The sequence below is a fragment of the Myxocyprinus asiaticus genome, chromosome 10 (genome assembly GCF_019703515.2).
Source record: "Myxocyprinus asiaticus isolate MX2 ecotype Aquarium Trade chromosome 10, UBuf_Myxa_2, whole genome shotgun sequence".
Taxonomy (NCBI): Eukaryota; Metazoa; Chordata; class Actinopteri; order Cypriniformes; family Catostomidae; genus Myxocyprinus; species Myxocyprinus asiaticus.
In genome coordinates, this window is record NC_059353.1 from 49,110,647 (window position 1) to 49,131,039 (window position 20,393).

Sequence of the window (20,393 nt, forward strand, 5' to 3'; positions counted from 1 at the left end):
ATTGTTTTGTTTTTATTCTGTAGTAAACCAACAAGCACAAAACCTTTTAACAACATTTCACAATGTTGCACTTTGGTTGCACTTTTACCAATACCGATTTTAACAAAAAACTATAAGCCAATAATGATGGTGATATTTTGCAACTTACCTTATTTAGTTTTACTTAAAAATGCTTTAAAAATGTACAAAGAGGTACAAAAGCTTTTTTACTGTACTAATAATAAATAAGTTATATTGAACATTGGATCTGTTGAACAGATGACAGGTCAAAATTATACATACAAGATAAAAAATAAAATGAAAAAAGAGTAAATTTTTTTTTTTTAAATGATAACATGAGGATTGATATGAAGAAAGTTTATTCTGCACTTCTAAAAACTCTTTGCACTTCTGTTTTTACAGTTTAAAATGCAGCTTTTTAAGGTTTAGTAGTCGCACAAATCCATATTGCGATTTCAATCTTAATTCAATCAATCATGCATTATTAATGGGTATCATATGATATCTCAGAAGTCAAAGTCTGCTGGTTTCAAAGTGTTTTGGATGGTTTCTCTCATCATGTAAAGGTAAGTGCCGGTTTCACAACTGTCACATCCATTTATGGCATTTTTTTCCGCATTAATGTGAGAACGAGAAAGAATAAAAATTTAATATTACGTGTTCTTTGGAGCGCCAACCCTTCTACATATTGTGGCTATTAATATTTCAGGATTTTACTTAGAGATTTTACAAGTGTCTTACCAATTAATTATAATAAAAAAAACATCTGTTTTTTCATATCAGCATTTTCATGCTTATTACCAATATGCTGATGGTTTTAATTTGGTCAATAATTGGCCGATAAATATTGGCAGCCGATACATCGGTGCACAACATCTCAAAAACATTTTTACAACATTATGTAATGTTGACTTGTGGTTGCAGTTAGATTACATCACAATACAACATTTTAAAAATGGTACAGAAACAATCCCTAACAAAAATAAATAAACATGATGTTTAAAAGAAAATTAACTCTTAGTTGAACAATAATCAAACAATTGACATCAGACTGGTCAAATAACGATAAATCAGAAATGAATGAGAAATAATCTGAAAATCTATATTTTTACCTGGCACTGTGTTCTGTAGTGATGGTGATTTACAGAAGAGGCAGAAAATGAAAAATGGCAAACAAAGATGCAGGTGAAATGGAAGTCAATTCCAGATAAACATGATAACACTCCTAAGTCGAGGAAGTAATGTAGTGTTATTACTGTGATAAACGGCTGCTACTGATGAGTCATCCACTGACCTTATCAACACTCCCCACCTGATCGCCATTTCCCGCCACATTTAGCATGCTGCTAATGAGTGTTAGCCTGATTTCCACCCCTCCCCCCTCGTCTGGATCATCGTTTGCTATTACTTACAGAATAAAACGTGACCTCTGACTTTTAATTTTTTTGTGATGCATTTCAAAATTTAAATCTAAAGACCCCTGTATTCATGCTTTTATTTACTTAAGATACCTCATCTCTCACATGGTTACTTAAAAACTGGTCTAAATAGAAATATTGTTCAGGCACAGAGGAAAGTATATCAGAGAGCACCTTTGTGGGATGTAAAAAGACATTCATAATTCTGCCATTCTGCTTTTGAAGGTCATTATGTACTGCGTTAAATGCAGCTAAATGTCAAAAGCTCTGAAAAATGACACATTCGCAAATTAACACAATAAAATGTCAAAAAGCAAGGTTTCTCTTTCCACATTGCACCCTTCAATATCTATCCATCCATCCATCCATCCATCCATCCATCCTCTATCTGTCTGTCTGTCTGTCTTACACATGCAAACACAACAATGACTAAAGGTTTACATAGCATGAAGACATGATTTTAGTAATGAGATTTCACAAAATGAGTTTCATTCTGTGCCATCTGAGTCATCGTGTCTGTGTCGTACTTGGCGCCATCTCCTGGTGGTCATATGTAACATTGTGCTTTGTGTGGGTTATCTAATGATTTATGTATCCGATTACCTTGTGTGTGATCTCATTTGAAAGATAATCACCTCCTCTAAGTAATGGTATGTGATATTTTGTATTCTGTTTATTCGTTAAGTTATAAGCAAAATTGTGGCATATAAACAACATCAACATAATTGTCAAAGACATATACTTAGCTATTACTCACTATATTTTGTCTGTGAGTAAAACAACAAAATCTCTCTTTGAGAGATTTCCAACGATATATGACACATGACTATTTTATGAGTTTGATGTTTTTACTGATTGCAATAATATGTACAGTGCAATTTTATTTTTTATAAATTATCAAAACAGAACACTTTTGATTTGTCTGTAAATTTCAAAGCACTTGTTCAGTTTTGGTCATAATGCCTACATGCATTGTAAAGTAGAGCTTCTAAGTTTTCAAACGATACCTATTTTGTGTTGGTCAAGACTGTAGTTATTAATATTTTGACAATTATTTACTTTCTCGCAGGCCCATCTGAGCTTAAAGGGTTAAAGATAATGAAGCCGGTTTTTAGGACCACTGAAGCAAAGTTTTTTTTAGGGATGGGACAATATATTGAATTTTGATATATCGTGAACCAAGACATGACAAACCATATTGAGGCAAAACTCGTATTTCAAAATTTGCAACATTGTTTTCTGTCCATGTGTTCATAAATTAGATGACCTGTCAAACATCACAATCTCTCTCTCGCTTGATTTTACCACTACTGCGCTTTTTCTACACTGTTTGCAGGGTTCACACAAGGTCCTTGAAGTGCTTGAATTTAGCTTTTAGAAATATAAGAACTGGAATACCTGGAAATCATCTTGTTTTGTTTAAAAGTGCTTAATTAAAACTGACCATTTCTTCCTTCTAATGTGTGTCCATCAAAGATGAAATCCACACACTCGACTTTTATTGAATGTGTCGTTAATATCCTTTCTGTTCTTAACAGTCAGATAAAACAGTAAAAAGAAATATTCATTTTAATCACACATAGCATGGATGCACTAAAGAAACCGAGATATTTTCCTTAATTTTCGCTGAACTGGAACACTGTGAGGCGCTTGTTCATCTCTTAAAGTGACAGTACCGTTTTAGCACTTGTTATACAAATGAAAAAAAAGTTGATGTTATTACTTGTACATTGTACAAATTATTTTAAACATTGACAGCTCAAATTATTTTATATATACAATTTCATGATATTATATTAATTGATATAATGCAGAATATATTTTTAAAAAGTTAAAGTGTGATTATAATTATGATGACAAACACCAAAAATTTGTTTAAAAAAATAAAAATATAGTGCATATTTCACATACATTTCCAGAACAGGTTCTGTTCAATTCGGTGAATGTAGCCCACTATTTCTAAGGCTTATTTTTTTGTGATCTTTTCTTATAGAGAAAGGTATATGAGAAGCTCTTATTATTTAAACTTTGAGCATTTCTATTGTGTATTAAAGAACTTTATTTTGATGAGAAATTAATGTGCTCAAAAATGTTTCAAATAATAAACAATTCTCTGTCATAATATACTGTTTGTTCTTGTATCGAATTGAGATTATATCGAATCGTGAACCTCATTTCATATATCCATTACACAAAAAAATTACTATAATATTAAAAAAAAAATTGATATGTGAAAATCTTATTCTTGTTGCTATTTTAATATTAAAAATCTCATTTGGTAATGAAAATCATAAAATAATAATAATAATAATAATTCAGTACAACAAATGCTACCATGATTATAAAATAAATATTACATAATCTTTTCACATTTTTACAGCAATGAGAATTTGGGGGCAAATGGTTAATTGTCACTGAGTGCATTTACATGCACAATCTTACTCTGATTATACAGTTGAAGTCAGAAGTTTACACACACCTTAGCCAAATACAATTCAACTCATTTTTTTTTTTTTTCCAATTCCTGACATTCAATCATAGAAAACATTCCCTGTCTTAGGTCAGTTAGGATCACTATTTTATGAATGTGAAATGTCAGAATAATAGTAGAAAGAATGATTTATTTCAGCTTTTATTTCTTTCATCACATTCCCAGTGGATCAGAAGTTTACATACACTTTGTTAGTATTTGGTAGCATTGCCTTTAAATTGTTTAACTTGGGTCAGACGTTTTGGGTATCCTTCCACAAGCTTCTCACAATAAGTTGCTGTTATTTTGGCCCATTCCTCCCGACAGAACTGGTGTAACTGAATCAGGTTTGTAGGCCTCCTTACTCGCACACGCTTTTTCAGTTCTGCCCACAAATTTTCTATCAGATTGAGGTCAGGAGCTTTGTGATGGCCACTCCAATACCTTGACTTTGTTGTCCTTAAGCCATTTTGCTACAGCTCTGGAGGTATACTTGGGGTCATTGTCCATTTGGAAGACCCGTTTACGATAGAGCTTTAACTTCCTGGCTGATGTCTTGAGATGTTGCTTCAATATATGCACATAATTTTCCTTCCTCATGATGCCATCTATTTTGTGAAGTGCACCAGTCCCTCCTGCAGCAAAGCACCCCCACAACATGATGCTGCCACCCCCATGCTTCACGGTTGGGATGGTGTAGTTCAGCTTGCAAGCCTCACCCTTTTTCCTCCAAACATAATGCTGGTCATTATGGCCTAAAACTTCCTTTTTTTTTTTTTCATCAGACCAGAAGATTTCTCCAAAAAGTAAGATCTTTGTCCCCATGTGCACTTGCAAACTGTAGTCTGGCTTTTTTATGGCGGTTTTGGAGCAGTGGCTTCTTCCTTGCTGAGCAGCCTTTCAGGTTATGTTGATATAAGACTCGTTTTACTGTGGATATAGATACTTGTCTATCTGTTTACTCCAGCATCTTCACAAGGTCCTTTGTTGTTGTTCTGGGATAGATTTGCACTTTTTGCACCAAACTACGTTCATCTCTAGGAGACAGAATGCGTCTCCTTTCCTGAGCGGTACGATGGCTGCGTGGTCCCATGGTGTTTATACTTGCGTACTATTGTTTGTACAGATGAATGTGGTACCTTCAGGCATTTGGAAATTGCTCCCAAGGATGAACCAGACTTGTGGAAGTCCACAATTCTTTTCTGAGGTCTTGGCTGATTTCTTTAGGTTTTCACATGATGTCAAGCAAAGAGGCACTGAGTTTGAAGGTAGGCCTTAAAATACATCCACAGGTACACCTCCAATTCAGTACACCTCCTATCAGAAGCTAACTGTCTAATTGTCTAAAGGCTTGACATCATTTTCTGGAATTTTCAAAGCTGCTTAAATGCACAGTTAACTTAGTGTATGTAAACTTCTGACCCACTGGAATTGTGATATAGTCAATTAAAAGTGAAACAATCTGTCTGTAAACAATTGTTGGAAAAACTACTTGTGTCGTGCACAAAGTAGATGTCCTAAATGACCTGCCAAAACTATATTTTGCTAATATGAAATCTGTGGAGTGGTTAAAAAATTAGCTTTAATGACTTCAACATAAGTGTATGTAAACTTCTGACTTCTGACTGTATTTAACAAGCAACCAATGTGTGGTCATGTAAGCACCTTTACCAATATTCTCACCGACTTATCCAGTGTGCACAGGTCTGTTTACAATTTGATGTAAAAATCAGAGAATAACCCAATGATTTTTAAATGTCCTGTAAACGCAGGTTTCTTACGTTGTCTTAAGGATCTGAATGGCCATAAAACAAAATATTTACTTGTTATTGATATTTGTATCTTGTTTTCTTAAGATTCACCAAATTACTATATGACAGGAGAACACAGTGATTCCCCTATATGCATTTTGCAGTGGCGCTGAATTTGAGCACCGCTATTACATTTCACGAGGTTCGTTTAATATTCTTGATGCAACGTGACGCTTGCCAGTCCCAGTCAGCTGTGCGCTTTGTACACTGCGAAAAAGACCCCACCACATACAAACACACATACACGCATGTGCTCAGTGATGTCACCGCATAATAACTCGCTTCATTTCATGTGGCCCGCGAGCTCATTTTTAAAACGGAGGATGGCAGAGGATTGGAATGTCTGACCAAATAGTTAGCGCTTTCCTCGTGAATATTAATGAGCCTTTTTCTGTCATCTTAACCTTGTTTTTGGAGCACATTTTGCTCACTTTAAAAGCAGAATGACAGCGCTACCCGGACCATTTATCAACACAGCTCAACGGGTAGAGCAGCACGAGCATGTGCTGTAATTTGCGGACTCGTCTTAACCGAACAGACTATTTTAAATGCGCTTGTGAACCAGTGACATGCGCGGCAGGGACCGCGAAACCCATTTGAATGCGGCACAGAATGTCCAAATGTCTCGGTGATTAAACTAGTTTAAAACAAACAGCCCCCACATTTTAAACTACACTGACAAAGAAAACAGGAGAAAACATCAGTTTCTCAATTCTCAGATCACAATACTTACAAAAATGTACCATGGATTTACTGTAGTAACACTAGCTGTAATGTATTATCTATGGTGGTTGTGGCAGAAAAAAAGTTTCTAAATGTATTCAGACTGCTGTTTAATTGCAAAAATGCCATAGGTCTTTATACAGAAACCATAGTTCCTAACCATGGTAGTGAGGAGCCATGCATGGTTTTACCTATGGTTACCATGGTCTTCTTACAAATATCATTGTTAAAACAATGGATGTTATGGAAAAACTATGGTAAATATTCATAATTATTATGGACCAAGCCATCAGTTTTCCAACTGTATAAAATGTGTTCTCTTGTAATGCTCTCAGATCGTAGGAAAATGTAAGTTGTTTTGTTTGTCTTTAGAAATGTCAAGAGATGACTGTAGTTTAATCAGTAGGAGCCTGATGAAAGGAATCTGTCAAAGAGAACTTAGTCTCACTGTCAGAATATTTCAATTTAGCCATATAAAAATTAGGTGTTACTTTTGTTAATATCATAATTTTAATTTGCATCCTAACCTTAAAATCAGTGCTTTACTGTCTAATGTGCATTTCAATGCACATAATATGTAATATTATTGGCAATATCATGGGTGATACCAATGCATGTGCTGGTGCCACATTTTCAATTGGTCCTTTAAGGGCACAAATAAACCCCGATATGGCCCAGGCTAAAATTGAGTTTGACGCCCCTGTTTTAAGCTATTTCTCCACCAATGCACGTTAATATGGGTCCGGCGCTGGGGGATCGTGTACGCGTGCAAAACAGCACCGCTGCTGAAAAAAATCCTAGAGGAAACACTGGAACAGGAAGATTAATTGAATTCAGTAGAAGCTGAACGTGTGTGTATGTGTCTCACCTATAATCCCGCTGTCTTTGCTCTCGAGGGTGGAACTGGGACTGGTGATGGTTCCACAAGGGCTGCGGTGACTCGCTGCCGGTCGACTGTTGTTACTGTTTAAGGTGGAACATGGGCTGTCTGTACAAGGAGACGGTGTGCTGCTGGTCAGAGTCGAACCCGGACTGATCCCTTGATTTACTGCACACTGCACAGAAACACACAGAGAGTCAAGGAGGGATAGAAAAGAGGTAACAGAGAGACAATGTGGAATTAAACTTAAGCTTCAACGTACCAATGTTGAACCAACCAATCGAAAGAACAGAAATCTTTAAATTCAGAGGAAAGAAAACCTAAATCAAACCAAAGTTCAACACAACTCTAATGTTTATCTTCATACAAACAAACCCACCCACAGAAAATAAACAGCCAGTGAGGAAAAAAATGTCACCGTCAACTCATCTAACCCTCAAAGAGCTAGTAACAGTAACACTTTAAGGCACACTAGGACTAGGCAGTATATAAATATTTACAATTATTTTACTGGCGATATGAAATTAAGCTACGCTGAGATATCATTATGACTTTAATGCGCTTTTAACTCAGCCACTAATTATTCTAGTCTCTTGATATAAACTTCAGTTGCAAAAACAGAAACGGTGTTTGCTAGTTCAGTTCATTCACGTGTATCTGTTTAAATTGATTTCAATTGATTGTTTCCAAACTCTAATTTGACTATTTGTTTGTGTCATCACTCAAAAACGTTTGTGGAAGTCTCTGCATGGCACTATACATACTTAAAAATGTATATACTGGTGCATAAATAGGATATATTTTTCTTGCATTAAACATTTTGAAATTGCAACAATAGCTATTTGTTTGAAATTATTCTGTATATTCCACTGATTTAAAAAAGAATCAAACTTTGAAGCCATTTTAGAGCAAATACATAAAATATCATGTATATATTTAACCCTTTAAGCTCGGATGGGCCCGTGAGAAAAAAAATAAATTACTGTCAAAATTTGAATAACTAGAGTCTTGACCAACACAAAATAGGTATCATTTGAAACGTTTTTTTTGTTTTTGTTTTTTTTTATGAATACCCCCCTACTTCATTCCCTTACCCCAGCCCCCCATAATTATGTGACATAATTTGAAAGCAGAGACTTTCAAATACCAAAAAACAAAAACCAAAGTACAAAACTCAATATTTGTATTATTTGGGGGTCTGGGTAGATCAGCAAGTAAAGACTACCACCCCTGGAGTCCTGAGTTCAAATCCAGGGCATGCTGAGTGACTCCATCCAGGTCTCCTAAGCAACCAAATTGGCCTGGTTGCTAGGCAGGGTAGAGTCACATGGCGTAACCTCCTCGTGGTCACTATAATGTGGTTCTCGCTCTCGGTGGGGCGCGTGGTGAGTTGAGCATGGACGCCGTGGAGAATAGCGTGAAGCCTCCACATGAACTAGGTCTCCGCGGTAACGTGCTCAACAAGCCACGTGATAATGATGCGCGGATTGACGGTCTCAGACGCAGAGGCAACTGAGATTCATCCTCCACCACCCGGATTGAGGAGAGGTCACTATGCCACCACCAGGACTTAGAGCGCATTGGGAATTGGGCATTCCAAATTGGGGAGAAAATCTATATATATAAAAAAATAAATAAATAAATAAATAAATAAATAAATATTATATATATATTTATTTATTTGTATTATTTGATTCATTTCCTCGATGCAACTTCGATGCATGCATAATTTGAACGTTTTGTTAATAAATTCAGCAGGCTTACATGTCATGAATGTGAGACCAAACCTTGTGGAGGGCTATATCTGCGGCCTATAAAATGAAAATGCGAAGACAGAAACTAATAATAAAAGTGGTATTGTTATCATATTTCAAAAATACGTGAAAAGACCAATAATATTGCATATTTTGTCCCACTGAAATGCTCATTCTACATTACAGCATTGATTTTGAGTTAGATGCAGATGTAAATATACTGGTATCATCAACAGTAAGGTAATCTATAACATCTATAAAAAGTAATTTATGATTATTCTAACAGCGTGACTGAGTTGGAACTCCTTTCATCAGGTTCTTATTGATTCAAATGAGTCATCTCTTGGAATTTCTGAAGGCAAACAAAATCAGTTATATTTCCTTACACTCAAACAAAAATATTTTAGCCTATTTTTGTTTTTTAGGATTTACACATTTCTTTGTCATCTAGAAAAAATTGAAATGTATTTATTTATTTTTATAGTTTTAACAGTGGTATTTGTAACAAGACCTCACATGCACATGCCATCACTTTGAAGAGGCGATTATCTTTCAAATGAGCCCACACACAACGTAATCAGATGCACAGATCATTAGATAATTGACAAAAGCACAAAGTACACAATCTGGCATCTCGCAATCTGGCTGAGAACACATAAGCTTTCCTGGGTCAGATGACATCATCGGAAATTATGTAGCATCATGGAATGCCAAACCAATTGGATTGGGTTCAGATCGGTGCATAAAATCATTCATATTTAAGCAGAGAGACTATGTGATTGGTGACTGTTACATATGGCCACCAGGAGATGGCACCAAGTACATGACACAGATTCAATGATGACTCAAAGGGCACAGAATGAAATCTCATTACTAAAATCATGTATTCATGCTATGCAAACCTTTAGTCATTATTGTGTTTGTATGTGTAATTTGTTATTATGTACAATGATTGTGTTTTATTTGTGTGGAGAGGCTTTTGGACACTTGGAGATGTTTTTGTTCACTAGGATAAATTATTTTTGTAATGCTATAACTTTTGATTTCTTTGCTGAATCAACACAAAATTTTATTCAGTTACAGTTGGCAGTTTTTTGGAGCCACCGAAAAAAATTTCAGCAGTTTCTCAGGCTGAGAATCTCAGAATTTATCATAATCTATATCAGTGGTCCCCAACCCTGTTCCTGGTGGCCCCCCAACAATACACATTTTGGAAATCTTCCTAATCAAACACATCTGATTCAACTCATCAGCTCGACAGTGGAGACTACAAGACCTGAACTAGGTGTGTCAGAAAAGGGAGATTTACAAAATGTGCAGTGTTGGGGGGGCCACCAGGAACAGGGTTGGGATCCTCTGATCTATATCATTAAAAAATATGAAAAGTTTTTTTTTTGTTTTTTTTTTTACAATGCCCTTTCTTGACCCTCTCTTTATATATATATATATATATATATATATATATATATATATATATATATATATATATATATATTTATTTATTTATTTTATTTTTTTTTTAGTTATAAGCCTTTAATTTTGGGTATGCCACTGAAACAGAAAATCTCTAAAAACACCCTCAGAGCTTTAAGGATTAATATTGTTAAAATGCAGAAAAATATTGTTAGCCCTAATTGGCAATGTAACGCGTTCAAATTCAGCTCACCTTTGGAGCGAGTGCTTCTTTCTTAGCCCAGCAAAGACCCTAAACAGCCTAAACCAGACTTTCAAAAGAGACCCAGACACTCAGCCGAGTCATATTTGATTTGTGAGTCAATCAAGGTCACAATACAAGATGAAAGACCCTTTAAAACAAACTTCCAAGAGACCTGATTAAAAGACTTTCACTTTTCACAGAATCCCTCTGGACAGCATCCTCAAGCACACAACACGAATCACATCATTAAAAAGAATATCTCCCAACACCCTCAAAGACACCTTGTTGCATCCTACTTAAATGAATACCCATACGTCATCAGTGTGTTGAACAATTATGATTTATTTAACAAAAGCCTTTTACAGATGACGCTCCATTTCAGATGCTTTGCCAGAATATAGAAAAACATCCAGCAGAGGAAAATTCAAAGGGTGACAGACTAATTATCTTATCAACCAAACTTTAAAGAAAATTAAAGTTTACAGAGGTTTAATGACAGTGCCATTTTAATCTACTATATATAATGCTGAACATTGTGTATATGTGTATATTTATAATAATGCTATTATAAATCTTTAAAAGAATAGAATATTATTAATAATAGAATATAATTAGAGCTGTCAGAATTAACACGTTAACACATGCGATTAATTAAAAAAGTTTAATGTGTGCATTTTTCTTAATCGCGATTAATGCATTTACCGGTAATACAGCATAACCACTTGTGTGAATGGCGAAACCTTTGTAATGTGTCCACCTGGAGTCATTACACTGATGCACACACCACATTGCCAGAGCCCTTCAGCCATGTTGAGCCTACAAGCACAAAAGAGCATAATGCGGCGGTCCCATAGACATTCTAGTTGGCCATTATGCTCTCTCCTATGACAGAGCCGTGGAGGTTGTTATCTCGGTAAATAAATGAATCTCTGACAGTGCTTCCCTGTCAGTGATAAAATGATGGAGAAAGGACCTCTTAACACTATTTGATGTACAAAACAAGCCCTGATGGGACTTCAAGTATCTTTCAGCCTATGTAAGGCACGTTTAATTACCACAGAAGCACACCAAATCTTAACTATCACCAAAACACAGAATGAGACGTTTTTGTTTGTAAGCGCTTTTCATGGTGGAGTTCACAGGCAGCACTCGACGCTGGCGCTGCCACCCTGAGGCGAATTATGAACGCAGCTTCACGATTGCTGTAACAAAGCAGATAGCCACAGTCTACTGGCAAATTAATATTGTAAAGGATGACTGTTTAAGGGGTTTAATGCCCACTGCAATAAATATGCAACCTACAGTATGTGGGGACTAGTTTTTTCAATTAGTCAAACTCTCACTTAGACTTTGGGAAACGTTTAATGTTACTTGAATTGGTGATATTTTAATGCATTGTCTTTATATTGTGGAAGGCTTTCTTTGGAAAATGTTAATAAAGCATTATATTAGGGGCCTGGGTAGCTCAGTGGTAAAATACGCTGGCTACCACCCCTGGAGTTCGCTAGTTCGCTAGTTCGAATCCCAGAGCGTGCTGAGTGACTCCAGCCAGGTCTCCTAAGCAACCAAATTGGCCCGGTTGCTAGGGAGGGTAGAGTCACATGGGGTAACCTCCTCGTGGTCGCTATAATGTGGTTTGTTCTCGGTGGGGCACATGGTGAATTGAGCGCGGATGCCGCGGTGGATGGCGTGAAGCCTCCATACGCGCTATGTCTCCATGGCAACGTGCTCAACAAGCCACGTGATAAGATGCGCGGGTTGACTGTCTCAGACGTGGAGGCAACTGGGATTTGTCCTCCGCCACCCGGACTGAGGCAAATCACTATGCAACCACGAGGACTTAGAGTGCATTGGGAATTGGGCATTCCAAATTGGGAGAAAAAGGGGAAAAATCCAAAATAAATAAATAAAATAAATAAAGCATTATATTGCTACAAATTGTTTTGTTTTCTTTCCTAAGATGGAAATAAATAAATTTTCACAAGTAAGTATTTATAGTATCAATTTTAAGCACTTTTACAATCTGCGATTAATCACGATTAATTACAAAAAAAGTTATGCGATTAATCACGATTACAAATTGTAATCACCACTGTAATATAGAATATAATCCTAATGTCAAATGTCCTGACTGATTTGATTTCATCAGTAAATTATTTATTATTTAACTGGATAAGCATGTACTTCCATTAAATATGTATTTTTGAAAAATTGTATTTTTGAACAATACAATTTTAAATGTATGTAATCAGTGACAGTGTGTAAGCGGCATATGTATCTAACATAATTCCATATTTTCAATAAGCAGAATTATTAGCTAATATTTCCATTATTTTTGTCCCAGTACATCTCTGATGGATAATTTAGCACTTTTAAGAACAGTTCTTTTAGCTAAATTTTAAAGGAAATTTAACCGTTTAAAGAATAGCGAACCGAACCTTGAGTTCAGTATCGTAAAACCGAACCGAATCGTGAGATGAGTGAATCGTTACACCCCCTAATATTCAATGATTTGAAGCAAGGTGGCATAAAAAAGGCAGAACGTCCAAACTATCGGTATCGTGCAGATGTTGTTCTAAATAATCAGTTAATGGAGTAGGCACATAAATTTTGTTTTGGTGGTTCTCTAGAGACTAGTGTGATAACACCGCTAAACTTGTCTGTGTAAAGTTATATCCAATCTTTCAACTTTGTTGTCATGAAAATGTAAAGCTGATTACTTTTGCAATATGAACACGGATTCCAATAAGAGATTTTAATTTTCGTAAAAGCAAACTCACAACAATTACATTGGCAATGCATAACCAAAAGCCCATCCACCTGGAAATGTAGTACCAAGACGATTTACCTAATCGAAAAAAATAAACACGTCGAACCTTAAGGCGGATGGGCTACAACAGCAGAAGACCACGTCGGGCACATTATTACCCAATTTTTCTAGACACACGGACAGTCAACGTCTTTGGACGTCATCCGCACATCCATTGAATGCATCTGTATGGACTCGCGATCAAAAGAGCATACTTGGACAAGTATACACTAGACTTTTTTGTGATTTTCCTTTATAAATAAACTGAAGAACGAGTTGAAATTCATTTCTGTGATTAATGTTTTTTTCTGTGAAACATGCTGTTGACAGAGCTTAACTTGTACTGAACCCACAAGATTCAATCAACATGCTCCTCTCACTCACTCAAGTTTCTTGTCTGCATAAAAATCGACACTGCAGCAGTTTGGACTGAACGCCAATGACTTACTATAATCGTACACAGACACACTCCACCTTTGGCACGCTCTTCAATGCGTCTCACACTGACAGACGGGAGCCGCTCCAGTCAACATTAAATCCCATTAACAGAGAACACGTTTCCTCTGTTTCTATCACTGCTCGTCTACCTCTGAACCTCGCATTCTTGCATTTCCTATGCCTCTCTCTTTCTTTCTCTCTTGAGGGAGCTGCAGTACAGAAAAAAAAATACCTTTTTTTCATTCTTGTCGTCCATAGGTATGCGCGCGGAGCCCGGGATGCTTTCGCCCAGTAAGAACCCCAAGCGTGTCATCAACTCCTGAGTGGCGGGGGAGGGGACAGCACCGGCCAGATCTGAGAAGAGAGAGAGAGAGAGAGAGAGAGAGAGAGAGAGACACACGAGTGAATGAGAGGGGGAGAGAGAGACCTTCACTCTATGTGCGTGAGTCTTCTTGGATCTGCACAGACACACACCAGCAACTGCACAACATTCATTCAGAAAAATTTGCTCAAACAATCATTGATTGAAGCAAAAGACTAGGAATGGGAATTTTTTTTCTTCCCTTTTTCTCCCCACTTTGGAATGCCCAATTCCCAATGCGCTCCAAGTCCTCGTGGTGGTGTAGTGACTCGCCTCAATCCGGGTGGCGGAGGACGAATCTCAGTTGCCTCCGCGTCTGACACCGTCAATCCGCGCATCTTATCACGTGGCTTGTTGAGCGTGTTACCGCGGAGAAGTAGCGCGTGTGGAGGCTCACGCTATTCTCCGCGGCATCCACGCACAACTCACCACGCGCCCCACCAGAAGCGAACCACATTATAGCGACCACGAGGAGGTTACCCCATGTGACTCTACCCTCCCTAGCAACTGGGCCAATTTGGTTGCTTAGGAGACCTGGCTGGAGTCACTCAGCACGTCCTGGATTCGAACTCACGACTCCAGGGGTGGTAGTTAGCGTCAATACTTGCTGAGCTACCCAAGCCCCTAGGAATAGGAATTTAATGATTCTGGTTAACTAAGAATAGTTAATAGTGCACTTTATTTTATTTATTTATTTATTTATTTTTTAAATCAAAGTTATGAATCAACTTATTGAAAAAGAGTGTTTAAAATGCTTCATGGAAATGTATCAAACTTGCAAACTTGTACACCATTTTTGCTGCTGAAGTTTAAATCAGAGATGCTATTAAAACATCTGTCTAAACGCTCTCATATTTTCAAGTCACAAGACAAGGAAAGACTGTGCCACAAGCCTGCGAAAGGTGCCTTGGAGCGACCGCCCACTCCCATGAATGACGTAATCAAGTTGGCACCCTTAAACTAATTATCTATTTGTACATATCTAAATATTTTGCAATGAACATAAAATATATTGTTTTTCAAACTTAGAATCAACAACCTAAAATCAATAGTTTTATATATTCCCATTGTTTTTTTTTTTAATGCAATGACATCATTCACAATGCTTCATGGGATTGTAGTTTGTACCCTCATGAAAGACGGTAAGTACATAGCCTTATATCTTTGTTTTATGTCAGATTTTCAAATATAGTTTGCCTCAAAACAAAGTTTGAGATGTTGTGATTCACCTCAGAACTGCTTGGTTTGGTTCATGGCTCTTTTATGAAGGATTTTAAAAAACGTCTATGGAAGAAATGAATGGGGAAAATATCTCCGGAAGCCACACAGCTGAAAAAGTGGGCGGGCACTGTTGTGCTCTATAATAAAAATAACCAGCTATTAAAAAAAAAAAAAAAAAACTGATTTGTTTCAAAATGTTGGACTTGTATGTGTAAGCTTATAGGCCTGCTGCTGTCTAGTACGAATGGGTAAAAATATCGATTTCCCAATGCATCACGATCTTTATTTGAACGATCATGATATCGATTCTTAAATCCAAAGATTTGTCAGACCAGACGATGTTTTTCCAATCGCCTACTGTCCAGTTTTGGTGAGCCTGTGCCCATTGCAGCCTCAGTTTCCTGTTATAAGCTGACAGTAGTGGTACCCGGAGGGGTCTCCAGCTCCTGTAGCCCATCTGCCTCAATGTTCAACGTGTTGTGTGTTCCGAAATGCTTTTCTGCATAGCACTGTTGTAACAGCTGTTTATCTGGGTTACTGTCACCTTCCTGTCAGCTTGGACCAGTCTGGCCATTCCCCTCTGACCTCTGTCATTAACAAGCTGTTTCCGTCCACAGAACTGCCGCTCACTGGATGTTTTTTGTTTTTGGCACCATTCGGAGTAAATTCTAGAGACTGTTGTGTGTGAAAATCCCAGGAGATCAGCAGTTCCAGAAATACTCAAACCAGCCCATCTGGCACCAACAATCATGCCACGGTCCAAATCACTGAGATCACATTTTTTTCCCTATTCTGATGGTTGGTGTGAACATTAATTGAAGCTCCTGATCTGTATCTGCATGATTTTATACATTACACTGCTGCCACACGATTGGCTGATTAGATAATCGCATTAATAAGCAGATGTACAGGTGTTCCTAATAAAGTGGCTGGTGAGAGTATATTAAAGTTTTGGCCTTTCATCTTTTACAAAAATAGTGTTTTAAAACAGAAGACATCCACATTCTTCTTAAAGTAGTGCATAAAGTCACACAATCTAGTGTTACTAATGGACAGGATCGTGAGTGTGTGTGTGCTGTTTCAGTTGGATTAATGAAGCTCTATACAGAATGGCTTCACTTCCAGGCAGAACTCTCCGAATGCCAGTAATCATATGGGATAAAGCGGGATCATCTATCTGAAACTCTGCATTACATAGGTCTCGACCAGCTTAGATCCACTTATGCATCCTCTGCCAAAATCTTAAACATAACAACTGGAAAACTTTTCACTCTCTCTGTCTACGGCTATTGCTGCCACAGCAAACCTGATTAGGTTTCATTTCAATGCAAGTGACAAGACTCTCTATCGGTCTCTGAGACAGATTTAACAGGGCTGAGTGTGGCAGAAAAAAACAGTGAGTTTTTATTTGTCAATAAAGGCATTATAATCATTTCACTATCCTTCCTTGTCTCATGACTTCTGAGCACAAGAGTGTTAAAACGGAGATGAGGGCGATTATGAAATTTGAGAAGTACCTGTCATACAAATAATTGTGATTGACAATTTAATTGTCTGTTTTAGGACTTTCCCCAATTATTTACGATAAATACTCAAATTGTCATACTTCTATGTTTAATACACATACACCTTAAGAAGCCATTTATTTATTTCTAACTTGGAATCATGTAATAAAAAAGCCATATATAATTTACTTTAAGACTTCAAAAACTTAAAATGACATGAAAAATAATATTTTATCTCCAAATACTCAAAATGTGTCTTTCGTACTTATAATTAAAACACTAAAACTTTAGTCTTGGTCAATGTTACATTTAAACTGTTGTTTTTGGAACCCAGAAAACCTGAATATTATATTATATTATATTATATTATATTATATTATACACTGTTGTTTTTGGAACCCAGGCAACCTAAATATTATATTTATTATATAAAAAATATATTATATAAAATGTCTGTAATAATTTAAAAATGTAATCTTGGTTAAATTTACATTTAAACTGTTGTTTTTGGAACCCAGGCAACCTGAATATTATATTATATTATATAGTATATTTCTGTATTAATTAAAAAATATATATAAAATAATCTTGGTCAAATTTCCATTTAAACTGTTGTTTTCTGGAAGCCAGAAAACCTGAATATTACATAATATTACATTATATTATATTACTATATTATATTATAAAAAAACAAATTGGTAACACTTTCTTGAAGCCTATATTTGTAATGCATTGTAAAGGCATTATAAATGCATTATACTGCATTCATAATGTCTCATATTATACCTTATAAGTTATAACTTCTCATAAATAATTATAACTATAGTTATAGTACATTATAAGACTTCCCCTATTCATAGTTATACTTTAGAGTATAATGCATTATAACACAAGCAACATCCAACATAACGCAGCAGATAAAATGAATAAAGTTATTCATATTTATGAATAAAGTTTAATAAAGTTAATGGTATAAGTGCTGTATAGTGTAAACAGTTAAAAGTCTTTATGACATGATCATATTATAAGAGGTCTTTACCTTCTTTATGTAAAGTTACAAAAGCAACATGTTCTTATAAACAGCCATAACATAAACCTGTAACATGATTCCAGCATGACTTGTAATATTTACAAGCACTTCAAATATCTTATTGATGTTCCTAAGACATTGCATTTGTCACTTAAAGTATACCTGTTATATATATTACAAATATATATAAGACATGACTTCTGCAGATAACATTTGATGTTGCTTGTGTAATAATGCATTATATTTTAAGGTGTAACTATGAATAGGAAAGTATTATAATTGTGGTTACAATTATTAATGAGACGTTATAACATAGTATAAGGCATATTATGAGACACTACTAATGCATTATAAATATGGCCTTCATAGAAAGTGTTACCAAAAAATATTTATGGTTTTAAATGAAGATTAATGTTCTTTGTGCAAAATATCAGAGCAATCATAAATCACTCTCAAGCCAAATATTTATGTCCATAATATGATCCCTCACTAATTATTGTGTTGAGTTTTAAAGATCAGATACTGGTGTTTGACATCATGGAATCCATATATTTATCATGCAGCATTTCTCTGTGGAAAAACAAATTGAACACAAACAACTAGGAGTTTCAGCTGACATTTAGGACTGAGACAGAGTCAGTTGAGCTCAGGTGCTGTTCAATTTACAGTGTCATTTGTTACAATAACAACTACTTGACTGTGATTGGCAGGTTTGGCATTTATAAGCTGTATTTCACATGCAATGGATATTAAAATGCATATTGAGTGAATTTCACATTTGCCCACATTTGCTCAGAAACTGCCCTTTTTAATAAATTATCAAAATAGTTGTTATCCATAGGGATGTCCTGATACTGGTATCTGAATTGGCTCCGATACCACGCTCATACTTGTACTCATGCTCGTAAAAATGCTCTGATACCAAAAACTGATCCCATCTGACAACCGATCCCATTGAGATTATTAAACCGCTAAGGCTGCAATATAAAGGTGCAATATGCAACCATTTTCATGTAATATTCGCTTTTTTTTTTTGCCAATGTGTGAACGGCTTGTAACGCAACTTAAAAAATGAGCCCTTCCCGGACTTCTTAGGTTGCCTATTAAAGCCTGTAGACTGATTTTCAATCGAAGGGAGCGGGTCGCTTTTGCCGGGAAAATCCAAAGGATGTGCTGTTTATGCGTGCTCCCGAGAGCCTTGATTCAGACAGTAATAGCTTCTCTTCTGCTATTCAACTGCAACAACAAACTGCAACACTAGGTAACGTTATCTTAGAGATAAAACTACACTGAACATCGGCAGGGCATTTGAATCCTGGAGGGACCTTCGTTCGGTTTTGTGGATCAAAACCGACCCTGAAATGGCATATAGTGCCATAAGGATTGACCGGTGTCATTTTAGCTAACTTGATCTTGCCCGCTAACGCTGACGAATTGCAAGCTGTCTTGCTTCGTAACTTTCAAATAGTTTCAACGATCTTCTCTTTATACTAAAAGTCAGGTATACAGGATAAATTTAAGCAAATACGCTGGTTTCTTGATCGTAGTACCACATATGACATACAAAACATACAATAGTGCAACATAACCGTGCAACAGTAAACTGTCTGGTATAGTTCGGTAGTATGTAGCTGTATGTGTGTATCAGTATGCTATGTTAGCTGATAAGTAGTTTTAGTTTAGTCTCAAAGTTTGAAGTAAAACAATCATAACTGTGTGATTTTAATTATGCTACCTCATCTGTCAGCATGATGACGGTGGATCACGTTCAGTCTCTTTGTACGTTACGTCATTGTTTTGGATGCTCGCGTCCCTATGCAGTGTGCACGAGCAACATGTAGCTGGCTGCAGTTCACTTAACGGCCACAGGTGTCATTAATAACAAGGGTTTCTGAATTGTACATACTGCACCTTTAATGAGATAAATGTATAGTTTGTTTGTGCTGTGCGCTTCAAATGTGAGCACTTGTGATGTGTGGAGACAGTATCTTTCTAACACCAGCTGCTCGTACTTTTTAAAGCTCATACAGGGAAAACACGTCATGAGCATCAAGCGCTCTGTTTGTAGCAGATGACAGTAAACAGAGCGCTAATTCACATTTTAGCACAAGGCACATACAGACTACATACTTATTTAATTAAATAGCAGCCTTCTGCAGTTTAGTAATCACTTTGGCTCAAAGCGACCAGCTTTTCTGGACTGAAAAGCTACTTTAGTTACACAGAAACACTTCAAAATAAAATGTCATTTTTTAATTAAAATATACATAACTTTTTTTCTTTTGACTTCAAGGTGAAGTATGGACATGTTTACAT

General features: G+C 36.3%; 1 protein-coding gene across 1 annotated transcript in view; it reads right to left on the bottom strand.

Moving 5' to 3' along the window:
- LOC127447536 (protein TANC1-like) overlaps positions 1-20,393 on the bottom strand; it is a 257,213-nt gene that overhangs the window by 125,388 nt on the left and 111,432 nt on the right. Inside the window, exons 5-6 of the mRNA XM_051709485.1 lie at positions 14,193-14,314; positions 7,291-7,477 (exon numbers count right to left, since the gene is read on the bottom strand). Coding sequence (XP_051565445.1) covers positions 7,291-7,477; positions 14,193-14,314 — 309 coding nt within the window. The remainder of the gene's footprint in view (positions 1-7,290; positions 7,478-14,192; positions 14,315-20,393) is intronic.